This window comes from Lithobates pipiens, unplaced genomic scaffold (genome assembly GCF_037356315.1).
Source record: "Lithobates pipiens isolate NorthernLeopardFrog02 unplaced genomic scaffold, aLitPip1_a1.2 Scaffold_23, whole genome shotgun sequence".
Lineage (NCBI taxonomy): Eukaryota > Metazoa > Chordata > Amphibia > Anura > Ranidae > Lithobates > Lithobates pipiens.
In genome coordinates this window covers 248,603,697-248,630,938 of record NW_027507785.1, presented here as the reverse complement: position 1 = coordinate 248,630,938, position 27,242 = coordinate 248,603,697, and the positions used below count along the sequence as shown (strand labels likewise).

The following is a 27,242-nucleotide window of genomic DNA, read 5'->3' as shown; positions in this document are numbered from 1 at the left end:
TTTTATGTCACACGGCATTTGCACAGAGGTCTTTCAAATGCATTTTTTTGGGAAAAAAATACACCATTTAAAAAATAAAAATAAAATAAAAACAGTAAAGTTAGCCCATTTTTTTTTTTTTTTTTTTTATCCAAGAGTTTTGACTACCTGTTTTTATTTAATATATATATATATATATATATATATATATATATATATATATATATATATATATATAATCATACATACATACAAGTAAACTGATTGGAGGTTTGTTTTGTTTAATAAATGTTTAAGTGTAAGAAATTTTCTGTATCACGTATGAAGGCCGCTTTCACACTGGAGCGGGCAGGCGTTGATGGTAAAAAGCAAGTTTTAGCGGCTCTTTACCATCATTTTAGCAGTGCTATTTGGCTGCTAGTGGGGCACATCTAACCCAGCTAGCGGCCAAGGAAGAGGTTAAATGCGCCCATGAAGCACCGCTGCCAAATCGCATTGCATGCGCTTCGGCAGTGGTGCCCATTCATATCAATGGGCAGGAGTGGTGGAGGAGCGGTATACACCACTCCAAACGTGCTGCTTGCAGGACTTTTTTTTAAGATCCTGCCAGCGCATCGCCTCAGTGTGAAAGCACTCTGTCTTTCACACAGACTGCAGGGGAGCCATTTTACAGGCACTTTACAGGCGCTATTTTTAGCCCAAAAGCGCCTTAAAACGCCCCAGTGGGAAAGGTGTGTTAGATCAAGGGGGATTAAAAATAAATAAATAAAATAAAATCGACCTAACATATCGGCCCAAAAAAATCGGCATCATATATCGGCTATCGGCCGCCATGATTTCTAAATATCGGCATCGGCCAGAGAAAAACCCATATCGGTTGACCTCTAGTTTATACATTACATACACACTTTTGAATCAGAGTATAGAATCAAGTCAATTTAACTCCTGGGATATTGATCCGGTCAGTTTAGTAGCAGAGGGGGTTGTTAATTTCAGCTGTTTTTGGTGTTAATGAAATTAACAGGTGCACTGGATGGGCAACAGTGAGACGACCTCCAAAACAGGAATAGTTTTACAGGTGATGGCCATTCGCTTTTTCCCTACTCTTTTCTGACTGTTTTTCACTAGGGTCAGTGTCGCTACTGGCAGGTAGCATTAGACGATACCTTGACCCTATAGAGGTTACACAGGCAGCCCAGGATGGCACATCAATACGTGCTATTGGCAGAAGGTTTGCTGTTAATCCCAGCACAGTCTCAAGAGCATGGAGGGGATACCAGGAGACAGCCAGTTACTTTAGGAGAGCTGGACAGGGCTGCAGAAGGTCCTTAACCCTTCAGCGGGACCGGTATCTGCTCTTTTGTGCAAGGAGGCACAGGATAAGTGCTGCCAGAGCCCTACAAAATGACCTCCAGCAGGCCACTGGTGTGAATGTCTCTGATCAAACAATTAGACTTCATGAGGGTGTCCTGGCGGCCCAACATTCTCTAGTGGACCCTATGTTGTCAGGCATGCATACAAGCACGTGGGGGCCATATAAACTGAGTACCATTTTTAGTTACTGCAATGAAATTTTAGCAAAATAGACTAGCCCACTGAATTTTTTCACTTTCATTTTCGGGGTGTCTTTGATATCAATCCTCTGTAGGTTTATAATTTTCATTTCTTTTAAAAGATTGGGCATTCTTTCATCCCCAACACATTGCCCAGTACATATCAGTATAGATAATCGGCATGGAATTTTTCTCCATTGAGATGTGATGTGTTTTCAAAGTTCCTTTAATTTTTTGGAGCAGTGTATATCTGTTCGTTAACTTTTATTTTTACATTTTTTTATATGGATGACCAAAAAACTGTCAGCCTTTATCTGAAGTCACCCCTAATCTTAATTGACAGCCTTACTGGCATGAACACTTTTTTTTTTTTTTGCCATTGCTTCAAGCAGCCAGTGAGCACACCCATGGATAAGAGGAAAGCAGGGGGGCTGGAGAGAATGTAGACGCTAAAGGGAATCCAAAAGCTAGGGCACGAAGTGGAAGAAAAGCCAAGTCCAGAATAGGTCCAGGGGAAACACTAAAGTCCCAAAAACCGCCACTAGATAAGCTAAATCATCCCAGAAAAAAATATATTGGACGCCCAGATCAACCAAATAATTTAAATATTGGTATATAAATTAAGTAATTCTACCACTCCGTTCAGGGAGTATCTCACAGTACTGCAGTCCTAACAGCCCTATAAACTGCATATACAAAGAAAGAGAAAAAGTTCCCCCAAGAGAGCAAGTTTAGGACACCGGTTGAATTAATAATTTTTATTCTAACCAATGCTGCTTAGTGTCAAGGAATTACTATCCAAAGGAGTGTACTCCTGCCTAATTTTTTTTCTTGATGATCGATTTGTGCATATGATTGTGAGAGTGTGTTTGGTGCATGCGCAGCTGCATCCCCCATTTTTAACACAACAACGTTGTCGTTTTTTTAAATCTATAAGGTACATATTGGGTCTATTTACTGTTTCATTAAATTGTGTGTTTTTCTAGAGTAAAGCTAAATGATCCCAGCTGTATAGTGCTGGCATAGGTGTGTGCACAGGGTGTGCCTGGGCAAACTTTAATCACTCTGTGCTCTACCCATTTCCCCCTGCTTCCTGGTGCCCCATCTGCCCACTGCAGTGCTGCCGGCTTCCCTCCTCTCCTTTCTCTCCAGCTGCTGCAGGGAATCTTTCAGGCTTGAGATTGGGATAGGGGCGGTAAATATTTACTGGCCCCATTCTTTGCTCATTTAAAAAAAAAAAAAAAAAAGTGAGTGATCTGTACCAATCGCTCCTGTGTTCTTGGCTGAAGCATAGTAAACTGACAGAGCGCTTCCCATTCCTTCACTGTCCATTGAGGCTGCAGAGAAAGGGACTGGGAAAGCTCTGTCCTCGGTCCATTTCTTTCTCAAAAGTGAGAGCTCAGGGGTCTGTTTAAGCCCCCCCCATGGGGTACCTAACAAATTGTAAACAAATAATGAAAAAATATTGTAAAAATGTATTTAAAGTAGGGATGCACCGAAATTTCGGCCGCCGAAACATATTGGCCGAAAATGCCATTTTCTGCAATTTGCCGAAAGAGAAAAACGTCCGAAAATGGGGTGTGGCCTGGGAGACGCAGCAGCTGGGAACACACAGCTATTGAAATGAAAGCTGTGATGTTCCCGACACTGTGATCAAACAGGCAGCGGAGGCGGCTCTTCCCTGCACTGTGGCTGCAATATGGGGCACAGGCACACTGGCTGCAATGGGACCCTCTGGCTGCAATAGGGGACACCTCCTGTACCACGTCCTGTCTCTGACCATCTCCTCCTGTACCATGTCCCCAGTCTGACCATCTCCTCCTGTACCATGTCCCCAGTCTGACCATCTCCTCCTGTACCATGTCCCCAGTCTGACCATCTCCTCCTGTACCATGTCCCCAGTCTGACCATCTCCTCCTGTACCATGTCCCCAGTCTGACCATCTCCTGTATAAAAATATTTTTTTTTAAATATGTTTCGGTTTTCGGCCTAGTGTATTTTTCATTTTCGGTATTGTTTTCGGCACCAAAAAACCCATTCGGTGCACCCCTAATTTAAACAAAATTGTAAAAAAAAAGTCCATTGTTCTGCTGATATACACGCACGTGTGTTTATGCTCTGGGGGCACACCCTAATGCAATAGGCTGCACACACAGATGAGTGCTGGACAGGCATTTGTTAAGGTTGGGAATTGTACATTATGAACTATTAAATTGAGATCTATGTATATATTATATTTTATGGTCAGATTTTCCTCTAAAATTGTATTCACTTTCTGGAGCAGGTCCAGCAGCACAAATTCCAGCCTTCTATATGGACACAAGTCACCTATTTAATACACAGCATGCACGCTTGGCTCCAACTTTAACACAGCAGCAGGGATACCAGCCTACACAGGTGAGCATCTTAATATCGACTTTCTCATAATAGTTGGCTTTGAAATCGAATACACTACTAGAGCTTTGACAATCCACATGAAAACATTATCAGCTTGGTGTTTAGTATAGCACAATTGTTCATTTGTTAGCAGCCTGACTTTACAGCTCTGTGATTGAATTTTACCTGTGTAGGATTTACATGTTCTTTTGTTTCATGGGGGAGGGGGGTCGCTTTTGTTTTTAAAGTGGAACTACACTGCATCTAAGCACCACACCCCAAAAATGCTGTTTTAATTCATCGTTAATATTGAAAGCACGCTCGCCTATTCATCTGTGTCTTCATGCTTTATTTAGCTGAGAAAATGCTTTGAAAAACACCCCCTAGCTTTTCTGGCCGTTGGCCATCTTGAATAAGGACTGAGTCAGCTTGTGACAGCAGGCCGCCTCTCTGACTCGTTGATGGAATACAAAGTGTTCTCTGAATGGCTGAGCGCCGCTCAGGCTGTTGCTATTTTGTTCCCGGGTGTGAGACAGGAGCATCTCATCTTGCACCTGGAAACACAGTGCTGTGTACTGTAATAGCCTCAGCTACATACAGTTTATACAGCACATCCAGCAGCCACAAATGATAGAAAAGGAAGTTTGTCCAGCTTGGGCCGAACTATTTTTTTAAACTAAAGCTGAAGATCGGCTTAAATATATCCCACTAATTGTAAAAATATAATAAATATTATTCATTTTGCATGTCGGTGGTCCTAATGTTATGGCTGATCTGTGTATGAATACGCTGTATAAAAAAGTTATAATTATTATCTTAGACCTGATGTTCTTCAGTATTGAACAGTTTTTATTAAAGTGGCCTAACAGTACTTTATGATCATTGTTACCTGGCTAGGGGCATGGGTACAATAGATAATTACAATATCAGAATAAGGCAAATGATGGCCATCTGTTTACTACGGGCTTGGGAGGTGAAGAGACTCAAATACAATAGGCAAAGTGGACATAGTTTTAGCTGGTACCACATGTGTCTGTTTTTTCCAGATGTATTTCAGGGTGAAATCCATGAAAACTCATCAAAAAGTAAATTGACATGCATTGTAACAAGCTCATCTCATTTGTTTAAAATTACCTACAGTCATGGCCAAAATTGTTGGCACCCTCCGAAAAGTAAATTATTTCTCACAGAAAAGTATTGCAGTAACACGTTTTGCTATACACATGTTTATTCCCTTTGTGTGTATTGGAACAAAACAAAAATAGGACAAAAAGCAAATTGGCCATAATGTCACACACAACTCCAAAAATGGGCTGGTCAAAATTCTTGGCACCCATAACTTAATATTTGGTTGCACACCCTTTGGAAAAAATAACTGAAATCAGTCGCTTCCTATAACCATCAATAAGCTTCTTACACCTCTCGCTCGGAATTTTGGACCACTCTTCCTTTGAAAACTGCTCCAGGTCTCTTATTGAAAGGGTGCCCTTTCTCTCTCTACAGGTGTTCAATGGGATTTAGATCTGGACTCATTGCTGGCCACTTTAGAACTCTCCAGCTCTTTGTTGCCATCCATTTCTGGGTGCTTTTTGACGTATGTTTGGGGTCATTGTCCTGCAAACCCAGCTTTCTGACACTGGATTCTACAGTGTGACCCAAAATCCTTTGGTAATCCTCAGATTTCATGATGCCTTGCGCACATTCAAGGCACCCAGTGTCAGAGGCAGCAAAACAACCCCAAAACATCATTGAACCTCTACCATATTTCACTGTAGGTACTGTGTTCTTTTCTTTGTAGGCCTCATTCATTTTTCGGTAAACAGTAGAATATGCTTTACCAAAAAGCTCTATCTTGGTCTCATCTGTCCACAAGACATTTTCCCAGAAGGATTTTGGCTTACTCAAGTACATTTTGGCAAACTAGTCTTGCTTTTTTTATGTCTGTCAGCAGTGGGGTCCTCCTGGGTCTCCTGCCATAGCGTTTCATTTAAATGTCGACGGATAATTTGCGCTGACACTGATGCTCCCTGAGCCTGCAGGACAGCTTGAATTTCTTTGGAACTTGTTTGGGGCTGCTTATCCACCGTCTAGACTATCCTGCGTTGCAACCTTTCATCGATTACTCTCTTCCATCCACGCTCAGAGATTAGCTACAGTGCCATGGGTTGAAAACTTCTTGATAATGTTGTGCACTGTGGACAAATGCAAATCTAGATCTCTGGAGATGAACTTGTAACCTTGAGATTGTTGATATTTTTCCTCGATTTTGGTTCTCAAGTCCTCACAGTTCTCTTCTCCTTTTTCTGTTGTCCATGCTTAGTGTGGCACACAGACACACAATGCAAAGACTAAGTGAAATTCTCTCCTTTTTGTCTGCTTTCAGGTGTGATTTTTATATTGCCCACACCTGTTACTTGCCCCAAGTGAGTTTAAAGGAGCGTCACAATTTTGACTAGCCCATTTCTGGAGTTTTGTGTGACATTATGTCCAATTTGCTTTTTTTCCTCCCTTTTTTTGTTTTGTTCCAATACACACAAAGGGAATAAACGTGTATAGCAAAACGTGTTACTGCAATACTTTTTCTGTGAGAAATACTTGATTTTTCTGGAAAAATTTCTGGGGTGCCAACAATTTCAGCTATGACTGTAATTGCCAATCAAATCCCTCCAAAATGTATGCACTAGGGAACATTGAAGCCTGTATTAACAATGTAAAATACCCAGGGGGTACTAAGAGCTTTTCAAACTTCATTTCATCTTCTACTATTGTATTTATCTTTTCATGTAACGCAGTGCTGATTTCTCTTCCAACAATGTAGATACGATGGGTTTTCTTCCACTGGGTGACTATAAAGTATATGACTTGCGTTATTGATGTTTTACTGTTCCTTCTTCTAGATGCCTATTCCTATATTTGCTCCTTTGCAAGGACAGCATCAAGCGCAGCTTGGTCTAGGACATGCTTCTGCGGTTTCTCAAGCTCAAGAATTGTTTACTACTTCTCTGCAACCTTACAGGTAGGAAAAAAAATCATATTGGATAAGACAATCCTCCACAATTTTACAATGCATGTTAAGAAAATCGGTTATATCCCTTTTTTTTTTTCTTCAAAAATGGGGGGGGTCAGAACAGCTTTGATTAGCCTGACTGCCTCACACTGTCTCTTTAATCATTTAGTTGGTTCTACCAGGCTTAAAGCATCAGTTCACCTTCAGCATTAAACATCTAATTCCTTCATAAATCTTGAGTTGTAAAAATTTGTGCATAAAAAATGACTTTTGAGCTGGCTGCACACCCCGAATAGATTTCTACAAAATGTACAATAAGTTCCCCTAGGGGTTTTTAAGCAGCATGAGAGACAATAATAAAATAGAAAAAGATGTGTTTATTATTAATCAATAGGATGTTAACCACAATGATTTTTAAATACAAGCTCTGGTGTACATTATTGAAACAATTGGATAAATACAGCATAATTTAATATATTATATAATTCAATTAAAAAATTGAATTATATATTAAATTATGCTGTATTCAATTGTTTCAATGTACACCAGAGCTTGTATTTTAAAATCATTGTGGTTAACATCCTATTGATTAATAATAAACACATCTTTTTCTATTTTATTATTGTCTCTCATGCTGCTTAAAAATCCCAAGGGGAACTTATTGTACATTTTGTAGAATTCCTTCATAAATCTTGCCTAACATTGATGATCATCATAACCACTTACAGACCGGAAGATTTTCCTAATTAATGACCAGGCCATTTTTTTGCAATACGGTACTGCACGCAAACAAAATTGACATCCCTTTTTTCCCACCAATAAAGCTTTTTTTTTTTTGGTGGTATTTGAGCACCTCTGCTGTTTATTTTTTGCGCTATAAACAAAAAAAGCATCCGTTTTGGGGGAAAAAAATAATTTTACTATAGTAAATATCTCCTAAAATGTTTTTAAAAAAACATTTCTTCAGTTTAGGCCAATATATATTCTTCTACATATTTTTGGGTTAAAAAAAAGTGTATTTTGATTGGTTTGTGCAAAAGTTATGGCGTCAACAAAATATGGGAAAGATTTATGGCATTTTATATATATATATATATATATATATATATATATATATATGTATGTATGTGTGTGTGTGTGTGTGTGTGTGTGTGTGTGTGTGTGTGTATATATATATATATATATATATATATATATATATATATATATACCGTATATACTCGAGTATAAGCCGAGATTTTCAGCCTCTTTTTTGAGGCTGAAAGTGCCCCCCTCGGCTTATACTCGAGTCATCGCTGTCTGCCCGCTCGATCAGCGTGTCGAGCAGACAGACAGCGGCCATTCTATGATTCAAAAGCCGCGCCTCCGGCTCCGCCTTCGCCTGTGATAGGCGGAACACTGAATTTCCCAGCAGCCTGTGTTCCGCCTATCACGGACGTCGTATCATCCTCGTACTACGGACGAGGATGATACGACGTCCGTGATAGGCGGAACACAGGCTGCTGGGAAATTCAGTGTTCCGCCTATCACAGGCGAAGGAGGAGGCGCGGCTTTTGAATTTTACAATGGCCGCCGACGAAGAGGGCACGGGACGGAGGCAAGGCAAGGCATGGGACGGGACGGGACGAAGGCAAGGCACGACACGGGACGGAGGCTCGGGACAAAGGCTCGGGACACAGGTAGGCTGGACACACACACACACACACACACACACACACACACACACGGATGGAGACACACACACACACGGATGGAGACACACACACACACGGATGGAGACACACACACACACGGATGGAGACACACACACACACAGGGATGGATGGATGGATGGATGGAGACACACACACACAGGGATGGATGGATGGATGGATGGAGACACACACACACAGGGATGGATGGATGGATGGACACACACACACACACAGGGATGGATGGATGGATGGACACACACACACACACAGGGATGGATGGACGGACACACAGGGATGGACGGACACACAGGGATGGACGGACACACAGGGATGGACGGACACACAGGGATGGACGGACACACAGGGATGGACGGACACACACACAGGGATGGACAGGCATGTCTCACCCTCGGCTTATACACGAGTCAATAAGTTTGCCAGTTTTTTTGGGGGTAAATTGGGGGCCTCGGCTTATATTCGGGTCGGCCTATACTCGAGTATATACGGTATATATAATGTGTGTATAGAAATTATTATATTTGTATATTAGTAATGGCAGTGATCTGCGACTGTTATGGGTACTGTGACATTGCGGCGGACAGATCGGACACTTTTGGCACCATTGACATTTATACGGCAATCAGTGGTATAAAAATGCACTGGTTACTGTATAAATGTCACTGGCAGGGACGGGGTTAACATGATCAAGGGGTTAAATGTGTTCCTTGGGAGGTGTTTCTAACTCGGGGGAAGTGTACTGACTGGAGGAGGAGAGAGATCGCTGTTCCTGATCACTAGGAACAGGCTATCGCTCTCTACTCCCCTGACAGAATGGGGATCTGTTTGTTTACTTTGACAGATCCCCGTTCTGGCTCTCTGGAGCAATCGCAGGTGGCCAGCTGGCCCAGTGGAAACGAGCCGACCTGCTGCAGTATGAGGGCGGCTGGTTAGCAAGTGGTTAACGTGTGTTGCTTTTTTATTTTTTACTTTTTTTTTATTTTTCAGGATTGATTAGCCTCCCCAGTGGCGGGGCCCATCCATTAGGGGTGCATGGGGGCCACCTCCTCTATCCATGCGTCTGTCCCCTGATCTAAATGCAGGGCACCGGACGCATGTGATTAGAGCCAGAGGCTCTAATAGACTTAAAAAAAGGGAGGGCTTGGGGCGCAGAGCACTGCCGCCGGCCACCCAGGAGGGTGCCCCGAACTGATCCTGTTCTGTCAGGGGAGTAGAGAGGGATAGTCTGTTCCTAGTGATCAGGAACAGCGATCTCTCTCCTCGAGTCAGTACACTTCCCCCCCCAGTTAGAAACACCATGTGAGAAGGTACGTTTAAGGGTAATCTAAAAGCATCTTTTGAAATACCTGCAACCGGAAGTAGCAGCTTTGCAGGGACTAAAGTTAATAAAAGGTAAGAGAAAAAAACGGGGGGGGGGGGGGGGGGGGGGGCGACATGAGTGTAGTATTTAAAATTATGACTTTAATAGGATAAGATTAAAAACACGAGATCATAGAAGATGCATGTTAAATTAAAGTTTAGTCCTGGCGTTCCACATGGCTCTGCGGGTCCCACCAATGTTCCGGGTAGCTGGAAAGGATTGAGCAGCTGGCTGGAATGGATCAGTGTTTCTCCAGGAACCTCCAGCTGACCCGGAAGTGATGTCACAAGCGTCTGATTGGACTAAGGCAGGGCTGGAATCTTGTCAATCAGGGCTGCAGTTGTGAAGGTTACTTACTTGGAGCTGGTTGCTCCTTCTCCTTCCAGCTCTGAACGCGTAGCCTTCACCACTGCAGTCCTGCTTTAGTCCAATCGGACACCGGTGACGTCACTTCCGGGTCAGCGTAGAGCTTCCTGGAGAAACACTGTGGTCCATTCCAGCTACCCGCAACAACAGCGGGACCCGCAGAGCCATGTGGAATGCCAGGACTGCACTTGACTTTGACCAACATGCATCTTCTATCTTGTGTTTTTAATCTTATCCTATTAAAGTGCTCATTTTAATACTACTCAAGTCGGCGCCTCCCCCTCCCTGTTTTTTTTTTTTTTTTTTTTTTCCTTGCATGACTTGCAGAGTTCTGGAGACACTGAAGGATGGCTGCCTTCCTTTTTAACCCTTAAATACGGGTGTAACGTGTTACAAAGGGTTAACTTATCCTTTTTAAAAATTGCAGCTATATGGTTCAACCTTTGTGGTTTTTTGACCTATGTTGGCAAATGGATCAGTCTGTGCAATACTGAACTAACTAGCAGGTTGGATTGAAATGCAGCAAGTTATGCTGGTCATACACGCACAGAATTTTGGCAGAAACTGGTAGATTTCAGAAAGATCGTTTGACAATCGTGCCGTTGGTGGACCCAACTTTACCAACCATTTTAACTGTGGGCCTGGCTAATGTCGATGGATCCGAAGTGAAAACTTTTACCATTTCAACGAAAGCATATGTGTATGTTGTGATCAAAACTATAAGAATATTCTGTCTTGTATGAGCGTTATGTTTTTATTGTTATCCAACGGTAACGATGATCATGGAAACAATCATGTAAATGAGTTTATTCTGTCAGTGGGCGATTCGCTTTCGACCGACAAATCATTCAATCTGCAAACAGCCGAAATTCTGTGTGTGTATGGACCAGCATTAGTCTTGCATCCAGTACATTAACTTTTTTCAGTTATTGATCACTTGCATAATGGGAAATACAATATTTTTTTTTCAGTTGTTACTACAACAGTAGGTAAGGGAAATCTTCCAATGGGGATGTCTGGGTTTGTCAGAGGGGATTTCCTATCAGGATGTCAAGATCCTCAATTGAACACAGCAAAAGCAAAAATAATTGATAGAGGTTATGACCGTTCCCTGTTCTATCCAAAGAAAAAAAAAATATATATATATATATATATATATATAATACATTTTTTTATTTTTTTTTTATTTTTGCTAGGGGATGCCCTTAAATTGATTAGCGAGTTATTGACCTTTAAGTGTATGCAGTCAGTATAACCAGGTATAAGTTCAAATTAGAACTGGTTTGCAGCATGCTTGTATCATAACAGGTTACTATCTAGTTTAAATGGACTGCAAAAAGCATGTGAAATCTCACTTTTAGTCTCTAGCCAGTTTCAAATATGGTTTCCCGTAGGATATGTTAACTTGGTTCGTGTCTTTTACAGGTCTCAGCAAGCATTTCTACAAAGCAATATGTCTCAGCCGTCTCCAGTTGTATTGTCTGGTGCTACTTTGCATAATTTTCCAGGAGTACAACACCAGGATTTGGCTAAAGCACAAAGTAGTCTAGCCTACCAACAGACTACCAATACACAGCCTATTTCTATTTTATATGATCATCAGCTTGGCCAGTCTGGTTTGGGCGGATCTCAACTGATTGATACACACATTTTGCAGGTAAGACTGTTGAAGATATTTTACTATATGTTGTAAGTATTTGTAAGTTCTGAACATGTTTGGAATGCATGGTTTTAAACACATTTCTCAATCAAAATTGTCCTCCTCAGACTCGTCAAGGATTAGGTCAGCCTTCAAATCTTTATTCTGGTCAACAACCAAGCCAGACAAGCTTCTACAATACTGCCCAGTCTCCTACTGCACTTCAGCAGGTGAGCACAACCAGGGTTCTTGTTTCCTGGCTGTTGATGGCTATGTGGGCCTCCATCCCAACATGATTGCTTTAATTTTCTAACTTGAAAAAGGGCATGTGTTCTTGTCAGGGCAACTTATCTGGAATATAGCCGCAATGTGTGTCGCTTGAATTTCCTTAGCACTGTTATTTTAGGATTCTAGGTGCTTGTCTATAATAGTTCAGGTCTAGGGATGAGCCGAACACCCCCTGGTTCGGTTTGCACCAGAACAGGCAAAATATTTGTGTGAACCCTGTTAAAGCGTATGAGACGCGAACATGAAAAATCAAGTGTTAATTTTAAAGGCTTGTATGCAAGTTATTGCCATAAAAAGTGTTTGGGGACCCGGGTCCTGCCCCAGGGGACATGTATCAATGCAAAAAAGTGAAACAAAAAAAATTTAATATTCCTTTAAATATCATGCCTTGGGGCCCCCTTAGTATGCCTGTAAATTAGCGCATTTTCCCAGTGTTTAGAACAATACCACAGTAAAATTACATTTCTGAAGGAAAAAAAAGTAATTTTTAAACTGCTTGTGGCTTTACTGAATTGCCAGATCCAGGCAACATAGATAAAAATCATTGAAAAAAAACGGCATGGGTACATCTTTTTTTGTGACCATTGTCTTTTTTACAGCAGTCATTGCTATAAAATTGCACTGATTACTCTAAAAAAGACCCTGCCAGTGAAGGGGTTAACCACTAGGGGGCTAGGGGAGGGGTTAAGTGTGTCCTGGCGAGTGATTCTAACTGTTAGGGGGCTTGGCTACGAATGACACTTCACTGCTCATAGCTACTGATCACAGGGAGCCATGATCAGTGACTGTCACTAGGCAGAATGGAGAAATGCTTGTTTACATTAGCATCTCCCTGTTCTTCAGCTCCGTGAGACAATCGCAGGTATCCCTGTGGACATCAAGTCCGCAGGACCCGCAATCCTACTCGTGGAGCCCCCAGCAGGGTCGCATGGCAGCGCGCACGTGACCAAACGGCGGCAAATCCAAAGGGATGTATCTGTATGCCCATTTGCCCAGCTGTGCCATTCTGCTGACCTAAATCTACATGCAGCGGTCGGCAAGTGGTTAAGGGGGAACCCTGCATCATTTTTCATTTTAATGGCTCAGGCCCCCCCCCCCCCCAAATCCATACCAGGTCCTTTGGGTCTGGTGTGGATTTTAAGGGGAACCCTGCGGCAGAATGAGAAAAAAGGTGTAGGCAGCCCCCCCCCCCCCCCCCCAATCCACACCAGACCCTGATCTGAGCACGCAGGCGGCAGGAAAGGAGGGAGACAAGAGTGCCACACCCCCTCCCCTCCGTACCAGGCCATGTGCCCCCTCAACATGGGGAGGATGCTTTAGGGTCCCCCCCCCCCCAAAACACCTTGTCCCCGCAACCCTTGCTTATCATGATCTGTGTGCCCCTTTTAACAAGGGAGACCCCCAGTTAAGCAAAGATACAAATATTTTTAATCAGGTGCTGTTGTGGTACACAGGGATTTTGGGGTCAAGCTTTCTTTACAAGACACGGCACTTCAAAGTACTAACGACTCTACTTTTATCCATTTACCATACTAAATTCAAAATTTTTGCTGTCATTTTGAGCTCTGCTTTGTCGCTGTTTATGTAAATTTCACTTTAATGTTGGTGTTTGTACCAGTGAGATTATTTTGGCCTTGTATTTCTAGATGACGCTACCAATGCAAGGATCGCAGCTGTCCTTGCCCAACTTTGGTTCAACTGGGGGGCAGCCCCTAATTGCTTTATCTCAAACCCTGCAGCCTGCACCTCAAGCGCAACACCAGAATCTCTCTAGGGCAGGCCAAGTGAGCCAGGCTTACCGAGGCCTAATCCCTTCTGGCAATCAGCATGGAATGATGGCTGCCCCTGGCAAGGTGACGAATGCAAATATATTTTTTTATTTTTCAGTAATTTTACAGCAGCTATGATGTATTTAATAGGGTTATTGTTAAATGAGCCAAAAAATGCTATACTAAAAATACTATGAAATTGCTATAACTTAATACAGGGACTTTTCACTTAATTCTCAGTTTAAAAATGAAAGTAATTATTTCTATTGAGGAGATATGCAAGTCTGTTATGTCCTTGTAGACATCTGTGCATCCCAAGCTTTTGGATTAGAGCAGTGGTCTCCAAACTGCAGCCCTTGGAACACTATTCCTCCCACTAATACTAGGTGCTATTCCTTTTACACCAACAATGGGGCATAATTCCTGTCACTGATACCAACAATAGGTTTTTTTTTTCCTACCACTGACCCAAACAATGGGGCACTTTTCTTTACAAAAATGGGACACTGTTCCACTGACACCAACTGCAATTGCCTATTCCTTGTCCTGATACCAACAATGCAGCACTATTCCTCTCATTGACACCAATGATGGGATGCAATTCCTTCCCCTGTTACCAATAATGGGGGCATATTCTTCTCAATGATACAGATGGGGCACCATTTCTTCCCCTAATATCAACAATGGGGCAATATTCTTCCCACTAATACCAATGATGGGGCTTTCTTTACAACTGACACCATGGGATTTTCTGCTCTCGGTGGCCACAGTCCAGCCCCCTCAAAATCTGAAAAAGTGTGGAGACCCCTGGTTTGGAACACAATTAGGGTCTTTTATCCTACATAAAGCTAGTGGATTTGAACTTTTTTTTTGTGGTCATCAGTGCACGATTAGGGAGCCATGACACCCTATGAATCTGAAGAACAAGGGGACATACCCCCACTAATGTTACAATGGACTGTGCCAAAACACCACCCGACCCAACGAAATTATTGCATTCCGCTACTATCCTAAAATAAAAATGTAATCTGTTTGTCTGAACTTGTGTTTTAAAGAGTTTAAATTGGGAAAGGTATGTGAAGACTGCATACAGTATAAAGCCAACAGTGTTTGGACACCTGATTATAACGTCTATGAGCTTGTAGGACATGCCAAAACCATGGGCAATATAGAGTTGGCTCGCCCTCTGGCACCTATAAAATTTTGAAAAGATTTTTGCGTTTGCCCCTAAAAATACGTTCCCATTCAGCAAAAGAGCATTTGTGAGGTCAAGTACTGATCATTAAAGTCAGGCCACTAGAGCCCTCTATACCAAACTCGCCAAACCCTATTTCCATGGAGCTGGCTTTGTGCACAGTAATACTGGAACAAAAAAGGGTTTCCCCCAAACTGTTCATACAAAGTAGGATGCACACACTAGTCTAAAATTAAATCATATACTGTAGCATTAACAGCACCTTCCCTGGAAATACCTGAGCTCCATATTGAAAGGGGCTTCCATATTTGGCCATATCATTAATGCAATGCTCAGGTGTCCACCAATCTATAGATCTATCTACGTTTGTATTGAATTGTGTCGGTATCTATGATTGGGTTATTTCACTTTTCTTGTACTGCCAGCGAGGGGCAGCTCCCACTTTAGGCTATAACCTCCAAGGAGCAAAGTTGTAACCTATTGTTCCTGTGCCTCAAATGTATGTGAATGAGAAATGCTACCAATAATTTTTCCTTGAACTCAAAACAATTTTGCGAAGTGAGTAAGGGCACAAAAATTACTACTTCCTTTCAAGCCCCATTCACACCTAAAAATTTGAAATGGTGTTTTTTTTTGTGCAACGTGCTTAGGGCAGCCCATTGATTTCAGTGGGGTGCGACAGAGTAGCTCATGGAGCTTTTTACAATGTTCCAGTCTGCTTATTCTTCACCACATTTTTAGGCTATTTTTTTCCGATTGAATTGGTCAAAACGTGCATTTTGGATGCCATTAATGATTCTAGAGTTCATGATTCTGGGAATGCGCATGGAAACGCTTCTGTGTGTATTCCCAGAATGTGCAGATGTGACTGGAGCCTAATAGTTTAACTCTGGTGGACTAATGTACTACCTGCCTTCAAAAGCAAATCTCCCTGCTGTAGTTCTCAGATTTGACACGCTACCCTCCCCTCCTTACACATGCTTCCATGGTCTCAAACAAATAAATAAAATAACTTCAATAGAATGAAACCTTTTAATTTCTTTAGTAAGGTCGCTGATTCCGACACAGAAGTGAAGTCCTCAGACAAAATGAGTGAAGTAACCTAGGTCTACCAAAATCTGTAATATTAGTTTAGATAGATGTAGCCTTTAAAGTAGAAATTCACCCTACACCTGACTAACTCTAAACCTTCTTGCAGCTACATGCTATCTCTCTAGCTATCTCTCTAGCTATCTCTCTAGCTATCTCTCTAGCTAGGCCTGTAAATAAAAAAATTCTATACCTACCTGTCCTGCAGCCGATCCGGTCTGGTCCCAGCATCAGCTGTCATCGGTTGCTTCAGTGTGTGCAGGAGAGGCAGTTGACAACGGAAGCCCCATAGTAACTTGGTGGGTGATGTCACTTCCCAGCCGTTGTCTGTTCTCTGCTGCACACAGCATCTGCCGCTGGAAATAAGACCAGCCTATGAAAGGGCATGTGAAGTGATTTCTTCTTTACAGGGCTAGATAGATTTGTTTTAGAAAATGGCTTCCAGTAGATTTAGGTTTTAGGTGAACTTCCACTTTAGGGCCTCGTGCACACTGGGCCTAAAAAATGCTGCTTATACAGGCGTTTTTCATTTTTTCTGTTAGCCTGTGTCCATGCACATTTGGGCATTTACAGGCATATTTGTAGAGGAGCTTTTACAGGCTGAAAAGAGCTTTCATGCAGAAAAAAAGCTTTACATGCCTGACCGCACATAAGCCTGTAGTTTAAGCACCAAGCGCTTTAAGTGTACATTTTTCTAGTGTTTCGGAGCAACACTTATAAATGTAAGCGCACCCAAACGGGTGTACAGTGTTTTTTTAAGTCTTCGGTCAACTGAATCCAACTTTTAAATTGTGCAACCCCACTTGAAGCTGTGTGATTTCAATGTCTCATGTCAGTGCAATTTCAGGTGCAGCTTGGAAGAGATCGCACTGATTTGACAGCTTCCGTTGTGGACAATAGGGTGCGACTTGTCATGCAATGTGAAACTATTAATTCTCATGACAAGTCCCACCAGTGTGACCAGGGGCTTATGCTGCTTTTTTCTGCCAACAATTTTGGCATTTTTTTCTGCTGCCTACTCTGCATGGGACCATAAAGAGTATACTATGTTGTAAACACACTTGGCATGATTGGAATATACATGTCATTTGTCATGGAATGGTAAATTACAATTGCATTGTTTAATATATGTTGAATGTGCGCAGATTTTATTTTAGTTTTTTATCATTGTATAATTATCTGCAAATTAAATCTTCATTTAAATATTCGATAGAGTAGAAAAGTTTTATAAATTTGACAGTTCTCCTAAGTTGGTCATCCATAATATGGTGATCTGATCTTCACGTTTTTTTTTTTTTTTTTAATCCCTTGTCCAATTAATTCAAAGTAGTGATTTTACATTGCTGAAAAGCCAGCAGTCTGATCAAGATCTGTAATCCCTTTTTGTAGCTATCCGATATAGACCTGAAGCATTATGGTGCTTTGGACCATGTGAAACCCGGTACACCTCCTATAGGAAGAAGCACCACACCAACTTCAAGCCCATTTCGGTAAGTTTGTTGTCCTAGAACTCAGTCTCAGCAATCTGTATAGATGACTTCAGTTTAGGTGGCAAGTTTTTGTTAAACGTCTGCTGCTGTACATTGTCATCTTTTCAATATTATTATATAGATGTACTATTTAAATATAGTTTAATATTGTGGCATAATTTTTTTTTTTTTTTCAGGGCAAATTCCACCAGTCCTAACAGTCAATCAAGTAAAATGAATAGCTTGGTTTACCAGAAACATCAGTATACATCAACAGCCGCCAATGTAAGGATGGGCCAACCTCCCTTCCCTACGCAATTCCCACCTCAGGTAATACCAAACTGCCTACTTCAGTCATCCAAGAATACATGTTTGTAGTCAGGGGCATTGCTAGGTCTACAAAAGATGTGGGGCTAGAGCCCATAGCAATCAAGTAAAAGGTCATACGCTTGGGTGGGCATGCACATGTATAATACCTTTCTGAGTGCGGATCCTATGGTTTGTTATTATTGACCCTCCTTACGTCCGGGTCCAGCCCCCACATCAGCCACAAGATGCAGCTTGTCACTTGCCATGTCACCTGCCACCAAATGCGGATTGTCACTTGCCGTGTCACCTGATGCACACATGTGCATTGACTGGATCTCAGAGAGAGGGCAGGCAGTGTTACATAGTAGGTGAGGCCGGAAAAAGACACAAGTCCAAGATTACTGCTAACCATACAGTTTTCATTACTAAAATCTTGTATATAGTCCCTTATCATCCCCTCCAAGTGCTTGCATACTGTTGATGTTGGGCAAATGGTCTGCAATTCCCGGGGATGTATTTTGGCCCATTTTTAAATATTGGTGCTACATTGGCTTTTCTCCAATTGGCTGATACCATTCCAGTCAGTAGACAGTAATTGCTAGAACATTGTTCCTAATTTTTACTGACAGAGTTTTAGAAGTACCAGCGGGTGTAAGCCATCTGGCCCCTTAATGCTAAGTTTCCCAAGTCTGTCTAATTCTGTTCTCTGTTAGCGATGAGTAAGGGTGAGCTCAGGGGTGTTCGCAAACCGCACATGCAGAGCCCGCCAGGAAGTCGGCACTGCACAGCACCAATCACAAGTAGTGAGACATTTCCCGATCTCTGCAGCCGTGCATCGGAACAATGTCTCACTGCTTGTGATTAGCGCTGTACAGTGCCGACTTCCTGCCGGGCTCTGCATGTGCGTTTTGCGAACACCCCTGAGCTCATCCTTTAGCCATGAGGGTGCTTTCTGTGATGTGTCATGAGGACAATCAATGCAGTTTTGGTTACTGAAGCCCCCCAATTTCCTTGTGAAGACTGAGGAGAAGAATAAATTTAATACCTTCGCCATCTCCCCATCCTTTGTAACCAGATGTCCTTCCTCATTCTTTATGGGTCCAATATGGCCTGTCCTCCTTTTTTTACTGTTTACATACTTAAAGAATTTCTCCCTAATTGCACCCTTACATATCTTGTTGCTTTCTTTGTAAAGTCTGAATGCTTGTAAAAATAAATTATACCTCCAATTGTGTACTGCAAAAATATTCAAAGGATCATTTAAGTAGCGCTCATAACAATGTAACAAATGTGCAAAGTGAAATATACTCAATCTATCACCCTGTGATGCAGTGATATAGAGAACTACAAGTCCATTAGTCTTCAACTCATTCAAACTTACACCACACCAGTGTGCTTGTGATACCTTGCCCAAAGGAAACACTCACCGACTGATGTTGCCTCCCATTTTCGTGTTTGGCAAAAAAAGCAGTATAAACCCCACTTGGGTCTATCCCTCGATCACTCCAGGCTAGGCTTATCCATATGTGAAAAGTAAACATAGCCTGATACCATTTAACATTTATTCAAACACCTCACACGCCACTTCAATATATCCACTCACATGTTAAATAAAAAGTGACAGCCTCAATAGAAATAACCGCAACTAACTTTCACCAAAAAAAGGGTGATGCACTGTGGTTACAGCGGAACTCAAAGTGTGCGCTCTAAGCTCTCACCACTTCCCAGCCACTGCTCCGGGTGACACCGAACGGAACACGAGCATCAGCGTCTTTCTGTCAATGAAGTTTGGTGTCCGTGTGGCCACACCCCACGGACACTGGGGCCCAGAGAAGATGGCTGCATCTCTAGATCTTGTTCAGATATGGCTTCTTCCTTGCATGATAGAGCTTTACCTTTCGTTTTTGGATGGCATGGCGAGCTGTGTTCAGACAGTGAAAGTATTCCTCAGCCCATGCAGTAATGTCCATCACAGAATCATACTTGGTTTTAATGCAGTTCTGTTTGAGGGCCCAAAGATCACATGCATCCAGTGTTGCGTTTCAGTCTTGTCCCTTGCACACACATTTCTCCAGATTGTTAGAATCTTTCAGTAATATGTACTGCAGATATATTTAAAGTCAATTTTACATTGAGGAGCATTATTGTAAAGTTCAACAATTTTTAGACTGAGCGTTTCAGGTGAACCTCTGCCCATCTTTTCTTCTCAATAACTGAATAACATCCCTAAGATGCTCTTTTTATACCCAATCATGTTACTGACCTGTTGCCAATTGACCTACTTGGTTTCAAATTGTTCTTCCAGCCCTACTTTTAGTATCACTTACTTTGCCAACTTTTTGTTGACCTGTCCCAACTTTTTTGACACTTGATGCTGTCATAAATTACATAATTACCTTATTTTTTTTAATTGTACAGTACATTTTTCTCAGTTGAAACATTTGATCGGTTTTCTGATCTCTAATAGGAATAAAATATGGGTCTAAGATTTGGCAATCTTTTTTATGTAGTTTTCAGAGTGTCCCTTTGGGTTACAATTTGGGTTGTAAGTTGAGCTCACAATTTAAAGTGGAGTTCCAACCTGGGGGAAAAAAATAGAAATATTGGCGGAGGGGGCGGAAATTACACTGTGCTGCGATCTTACCCAGAAATGGGAGCAGATACCCGGGTTTGACAGGTATATTCTACACCCCCCGAAAGGTGCCAAATGTGGCAGCAGAGGGGGCGAGGAAGCAAAAACCCTTTTGGGTGGAGCTCCGCATTAATATCATTCCAGGCTAATGTTTTGGATAGATTGCAGTAACAGGGGAGGGTTCATTTGGTTTTAAAGGGGTTGTGTAAGTGTTAACCCTTGGTGTGTGTGTGCTTTAATAACAAACATGTCACGCTTACCTCCACTGTGCAGTTCATGTTTCACAGAGTGGCTCCGAATCCTCCTTCTGGGGTCCCTCAGCAGCGCTGGTGGCTCCTCCCCACATCAAGTGTCCACATTGGAGAAGGCTTCTCCTAAGGTGGACACCCGTGTGGGCGCGCTCCCGATTCCTGTATCTGTCCATTCACACAGAATGCAGGACTTGGCCCCACCCCCCGCAGCTGCATCATTGGATTTGAGTGACAACAGCAGGAGGCAATGGCTGCGATGCTATCAATGTATCCAATCAGGACACAAGACACCAGCTAGAGCTGGTGTGCTCATTCCCAGCCGGAGAAAGACGGCGTTCAGGTAAGTAGAACGGGCTGGGGGCGGAAGGGAAGGGCTGCTGCAGCACTACAGAAGGTTTTTCACCTTAATGCATTTGGGTGAAAAGCCATGAGGGTTTACCACCCCTTTAAGCCTTTTAAAGTGGTTTAAATATTTGTGATCTAAATTTTTTATTTTTTTTGGTCAGTTCCCTTTCTGCAAATAGTTAAATGATTCCTAGGGGAAACTTCACAGCAGGGCTGCAACAGTAGTAGTCTTTCCATGGACTGCAGAGATCTTTACTGTGCTTGGCACAGCATTTAATAAACTTGTACTCCTGATTCCACCAATTCAGGGTTCCAGATGAGCACAAATTTAAAGTGCCAGCCCCTCTATTAGAGCTAGGCATAGTACACTGTACATGTCTTTTATAAAAACAGTGTGTAAATACCTTTTCAATCTGATTCATGGCTTCTGCAGGAGGGGCCGCTATCTCCCTCTGTCTGCTGGGGAGGTCACATGGCCGCTCAGCCCCTCCTGTAGTAGCCCTGGAACCTGGCCGAGAGTCACGTGACTGGTCTGAAGATCGCTCTAAAAAGATATTTACATGCCTCGTTTTTCTAAAAGACTTATACAATGTGGCATGCCTATCTATAATAGAGGGGCTCGCAGTGACCAGTTTTTTATTATTACTAATAGGGGAGGGGGCGGAGACAGACAACTGACGGGGAGCACTGCGGATGGCGGCGGGAGGTATGCTCCACAGCCCTGATTATCATGGTCAGCACAGAGAACAGGATACAGGAAGTGGAAGGATCAGCCAGGTTTTTTTTAAGCTTTTAGAGAGGGGCAGATTGCACAAGCACGGTGCTATTTAATCTGCTTTAAGGGACCAGGGTCTCTAAATTATTATTTATTTATTTTTTTTAAGGTTAACCACTTTAACATTATGAACAATTACTTCTTTGTGTAAAAGTAACAGAAAAAGAAGTAACGAATTGCTTTCATGTTTGATGAAAACAGGAGCTCTGAGTTACTAGCCTTGCCCTGTAAAGGAAAAAGCGATAATCGGCCTCCAATGAGTTTGACAAACATATCACAATGAGCTTGACCTACTAAATACAAAAATTCCCCTAAATGGTTCTTTTTTTCAGACAATGTTGAATCTTTGAAAAATCTGCCTTTTTTTTTTATTGTGAAATTTTCCAGCTACATGTAAATTAGTAGCACAATATCCTGTGTGGTCACAAGGCCATCTGGTTGGCACCTGGCACACTTTCTTCATTGGGAAATTTTATCAAAGGCATGTAAATACATCCTGTTTTTTTTTTTTTTTTTTTTTTTTTTTTTTTTACGCATCTGCTTAACCATCCAATGAAATACTTTTTATATTTAACTTTTAATTTTATTTTCTATTTTTTTTTAAAGGCTTTGATTTTAAGGAACTTGTATGCTCTTGATTACCAAGTCATAAATGCGGATTGGTATATTTAAAGTCATGTGTATTCATTACTTTTAGTCTCTGTTTTAGGTCCCTGTTCAGTAATTTGGGCTTTCCTAAAATTATAATGCTGAATACCTTCTTTACAGAGCCCTGCTGTGCAGTCATGTGACCTCCCTCTGTGTTCCTTCCTATGTGAGTACAGTGGGAGTGGCTAAGATTCCCCTCTGAATGCAAGCTGGCAGAGGGAGGTCGCATGTCTGCACAGCAGGACTCTGCAAAGAAGGTATTTAGCATTCTAATTTTAGGAAAAAACACACACCGTACTGAACAGGGACCTAAATTCTAGAGCAGTGATGGCGAACCTTAGATGTTTTGGAACTACATTTCACATGATGCTCAACTACACTATAGAGTGTTTGAGCATCTTGGGAAATGTAGTTACAAATCTCTGGGGTGCCAAGGTTCACCATCACTGACCTATAGCAGGGGTTTCCAAACTAAGGCCCCTCCAGTTCAGGAACAGCAATTACCATCATGTCTAGTCATGTCTGAATGTCAGAGTTTTACAGTGCCTCATGGGACATCTAGTTCTGCAACAGCTGGAGGGCTGTAGTTTGGAAATCCCTGACCTAGTGGATCAAAGTAATTAATGCATGTTTCCTTACTTTACAAGCACTGGAGTAGCTGCAGGAAATAAAATTACACTAGGAGTGGAGGGGTGGGGAGATTGACTCTCACACAGGCTATGGAAGGTGGGGGGGAGAGAGCTGGATGAAGGAGTCATGTAATCTGACCACGCTTTTATGGATCAGCAGCCATAATAAACGTGGTCAGTTTAAACGGGGGACCACAGGAACAGGCAGGATCAGCATAGAAAAGGATAATTAACATGGCAAAAGCACTGTGCTATATCTCATGCCTTAAAGGGACCTGAGCATTATTTTTTTAAGGGTTTCAACCGCTTTAAACTGGAAATGTTTTTGTTTTGGAGTTCATCAGAATAATTAGATTTCCTGCAAATGAGTGGAAAGGGCTTGCAATTTTAGAAGAATCATTAATCCATAAATGGCAGATATACTTAACCCCTTAACTTTGCTGGTATAGTGTTTTGCACAGTAAGAAGAGAGCTGTAGTTATTTATTCTTTGTGAATGAATGTTAATGGTAGAAACTGTTTGTTGTAAGCTGTGTACTAGAATTTTCTGCATGTGGTAACAGTGTTTATACCGGGAATGTTTCTGACTACACTTGTCAACTGTTGGTTATTTCTCTTTTAATAGACCTTTTTGAAAACTTTTAATGACTTTTTTCCCTTGTTTTACTGAAATTGGTGTCTTGGCATATAATGAAGACAATCTAAAGTTCAGTGTAAACTCCTGTTAACTAATCTGCTGGGTTTGTTTTGTTTTTCCTTCAGATGCTGTCCCAGCCTAACCTGGTGCCTCCACTGGTCAGAGGACCCCATCCAAATTCTTTCCAACCACCAGTTCAACGCCCACCAATGACACTTACCAATCAGATGCCCCCGCAGATGCCCCCACAGATGCCCACAGGTCTGATGAACCATCCACGTTTGCACCATATGTCCCGTGCACCTCCTGTTCCACCTTCTGGGGTGCGAATTAATGCTGCTATAAGGGCAGAGCAGGATCTGAAGGTCAGCATGACTTGTGAATTTGTAAATGATACTTTATAAAACTTTTGTATGTTTTATTTTCTACTACATGCAACTGTACAACTGGTCAACAAGTCTGATTCTGTATGGTACCTTTTATGGTAATTTATGGATCATTCCTGCAATCAACATTCTGCAGAACTGCTGTATCCTAATGTTACACAGAAATGTTAAAGATTTGAGGTGTAATTTCTTACTGAATGAAATATTTTGCAGAATGTACAGTATATAGTTAGGGCTTATTTAATGAGTCAAGGAACAGAGTGTAACCAATAGCAATCAGATAGAATTTGTGATTTGTAACTGTTTTTTGAATTGTCTGAACACTGTTTTAGTGTATTTTTTGCATACTTGCTGTTTACATTGCCTTAATAAATAAGTTTAATAACATCTAAACTGTTTTCCTAAGTGAATTGACTAGTATGGGGCTTTCATGTTTTTGTTTTTATCCCCCCCTCTGTATGCCCGCTACCCATAAGATCATGGACCGTTTTTCATTATTCATACTTTTTTTCGCACCTAGCATTGTTTTCAGTCTGATTAGTTGTTCGGAGTGTACAAAAAACACGATTTCATTTTCAGTTGCAGAATGAAATATGGTTTTGATGCAAAGACAAATTTGTAAACACCTTGGCACATCCTAATTTATGGGACACATCTCTTTCCCTTTTTCTTTTGCTTACCCTTAAGGCCAAACAGAGAGCGGAGGTATTGCAGTCTACACATAGATTCTTCGAGCAACAACAACATCAGCAGAGCAAACCAGTGATCCCCAAACCTCAGAAAGTCACCCCAGGTGCCACCAAGCCTTCAGACTCTATACCGGAACCCTCCTTAGTCTCCCAAGAGAAGGTAGAAGAGAACCAAGCTGCTGCTGCCGCTGCTGCCTTGCCTCCAGCTGCAGTGCCAACCTCTACCAAACCCATCAGAACTGGACCAATAAAACCTCAAGCCATCAAAACGGAAGACACAAAGTCCTAGAGATAGCTGGAAAATTCATGTTCTGAGCACTAAACTGAGGTGTATCGATATGAGTTTTTTATGTTTACCTAAGATAACAGCAGCTTATCTAAAAGTAGGAAGTGGAGATAGCAGAGCATAGTTAGCTATTGTGTGAACAGGGCAGAGGAGTCTTCAGTGGCTATACTCTCAGCATTTCAAGGTGTGAAAGGTAGAAGATACTATGTCCAGAAGGTTTTTTTTCTAGTTTCTACTCAGTGTGTCGTGGTTGTTTTAGAAGAGTGCAGCCTGTATGCTGGAAATCACAAATGTCTATGTAAGGGATTGTGTACCATCCAGAGAGGCTGATGCTGAATGGTTAGTAAGAAACACTACCCTACAATTCTACTCTTAATAACTGTGCCGAACCAGAGTGAGTTCCAAGTTCAACATAGTATTTGTATACCCAAACACGCTTTATGGTCTTGTTTAGGGTTACACTGTTGTATTTGTCTCACCTACTGGGTTTTCCCATGCATATAAATGTTAGACTCTAGTTTTCCAACCCATTTTTCTCCCAAGGCATCCTCCAAATTTTACTGATAATCCTTAGACTGGGCTCAAGCAGTCGGTATTACAGGTTGCAAGAGATAATCTGAACACATGCCAAGGCTGGCCATACAATATGCAGGTTGAGGGAAAGAAAATCACTTGATTACCCATCAATATAGTCTACTATTCTGACAGCTGGACATTTCTCCGCCTTCAGAATACAATGGTCACTGCTGGGGGCTATAGCCAAAAATACAAGCTGGTTGTAGATAGATCAACTTCAGTACAACCAGCCTGCCCATAGGTGGATCTAAATTCGGCAGCTTCTTGCTGAACTGACCAAGTTTCGATCCGTCTATGGCCAGCTTAAGTTTGGTGTGAAACGAGGCATTCTGGGTCTAAACAAGAAAACAAAGCAGTCATATGTTTATTTCATAGTAAGTGACTTTCCCCAAAACAGTGCTTTGCTAAAGCAATTTAAATGATTGCCATTGTTGCTGCTGTTTTTAAATGTTTCAACAATATCGCTCTATACTGTACCCTTACAATCTGACCTCTTTGCGACCATATTTTTTTTTCTTCTGAACGTAGAATCAAGTTATACATCAACTTTCTTTTTTTCTTTTATTTTTTTTTTTTATATATAAATATATATAAATATAAAGGAAGTGGAATAAAGCTCTGTGCTGATCTGAACACAACACTGTACCTGTACATTATAAGATATCTTGTAAATGCAGCTATGTTGTGGTAGAATTGTTCTTATTAAACTTAAACACTCATTTTGTCCAATAAAGGGTGATTTTTTTTTTTTTTTTAAAGAATTTCATCTGCTGCTTGCGAGCTGTGTGAAGTTATTCAAATGAAATAAAAATAGAAAAATCTGCACGTTGGTAGCATCAAATACTGATCTAAAAAAAAAATGTTGCTATGATTATTAAATGGCATCCTTGAGTATTGTATTGACTGTGGAAAGGGAAAAAAGACTGGAATGTGTCAGTTACATTCACCTCTGTAAATCCAGCCTGTAGCCATCCAGTTTTGAGTAATTACCTCAATGAGTCCTCACCTCATTGTCAGAAATATCCCCATTGGCTCACAAAAATCCAGCATCCAATGGAAAAGGTGATAAAGTTGCCTATGTCCAGGTTTCTTGTGACTTTAAATGGTTTTTTTGGACCAGCTAGTCACTTCACTAACAAATGCACCCACTGAGATCTCTGGATGATAAACTGTATGCAGTATCAGATGTATACTAGAACTGCATGATTAATCGTTAAGAATCGAGATAGCAATTTTTTTTTTCCCCCTCACAAAGCATTTTTTGATTCTTTCTATGCA

The 27,242-nt window shown here is 41.6% G+C and overlaps 1 protein-coding gene across 2 annotated transcripts in view; it reads left to right on the top strand.

The window, feature by feature from the left end:
* Nucleotides 1-26,697, top strand: part of PRRC2C (proline rich coiled-coil 2C) — a 120,845-nt gene extending 94,148 nt beyond the window's left edge. Inside the window, exons 27-35 of one of the 2 annotated variants that reach the window (XM_077453008.1) lie at nucleotides 3,817-3,929; nucleotides 6,806-6,924; nucleotides 11,779-12,010; nucleotides 12,121-12,222; nucleotides 13,927-14,133; nucleotides 17,723-17,823; nucleotides 18,000-18,132; nucleotides 24,153-24,392; nucleotides 25,110-26,697. In XM_077453008.1, coding sequence (XP_077309134.1) covers nucleotides 3,817-3,929; nucleotides 6,806-6,924; nucleotides 11,779-12,010; nucleotides 12,121-12,222; nucleotides 13,927-14,133; nucleotides 17,723-17,823; nucleotides 18,000-18,132; nucleotides 24,153-24,392; nucleotides 25,110-25,391 — 1,529 coding nt within the window. In that variant the 3' untranslated portion in view covers nucleotides 25,392-26,697. Of the gene's footprint in view, nucleotides 1-3,816; nucleotides 3,930-6,805; nucleotides 6,925-11,778; nucleotides 12,011-12,120; nucleotides 12,223-13,926; nucleotides 14,134-17,722; nucleotides 17,824-17,999; nucleotides 18,133-24,152; nucleotides 24,393-25,100 lie in introns of both variants that reach the window. The other variant, XM_077453007.1, reaches the window with a different exon arrangement.
* The last annotated feature ends 545 nt before the right edge of the window (nucleotides 26,698-27,242 follow it).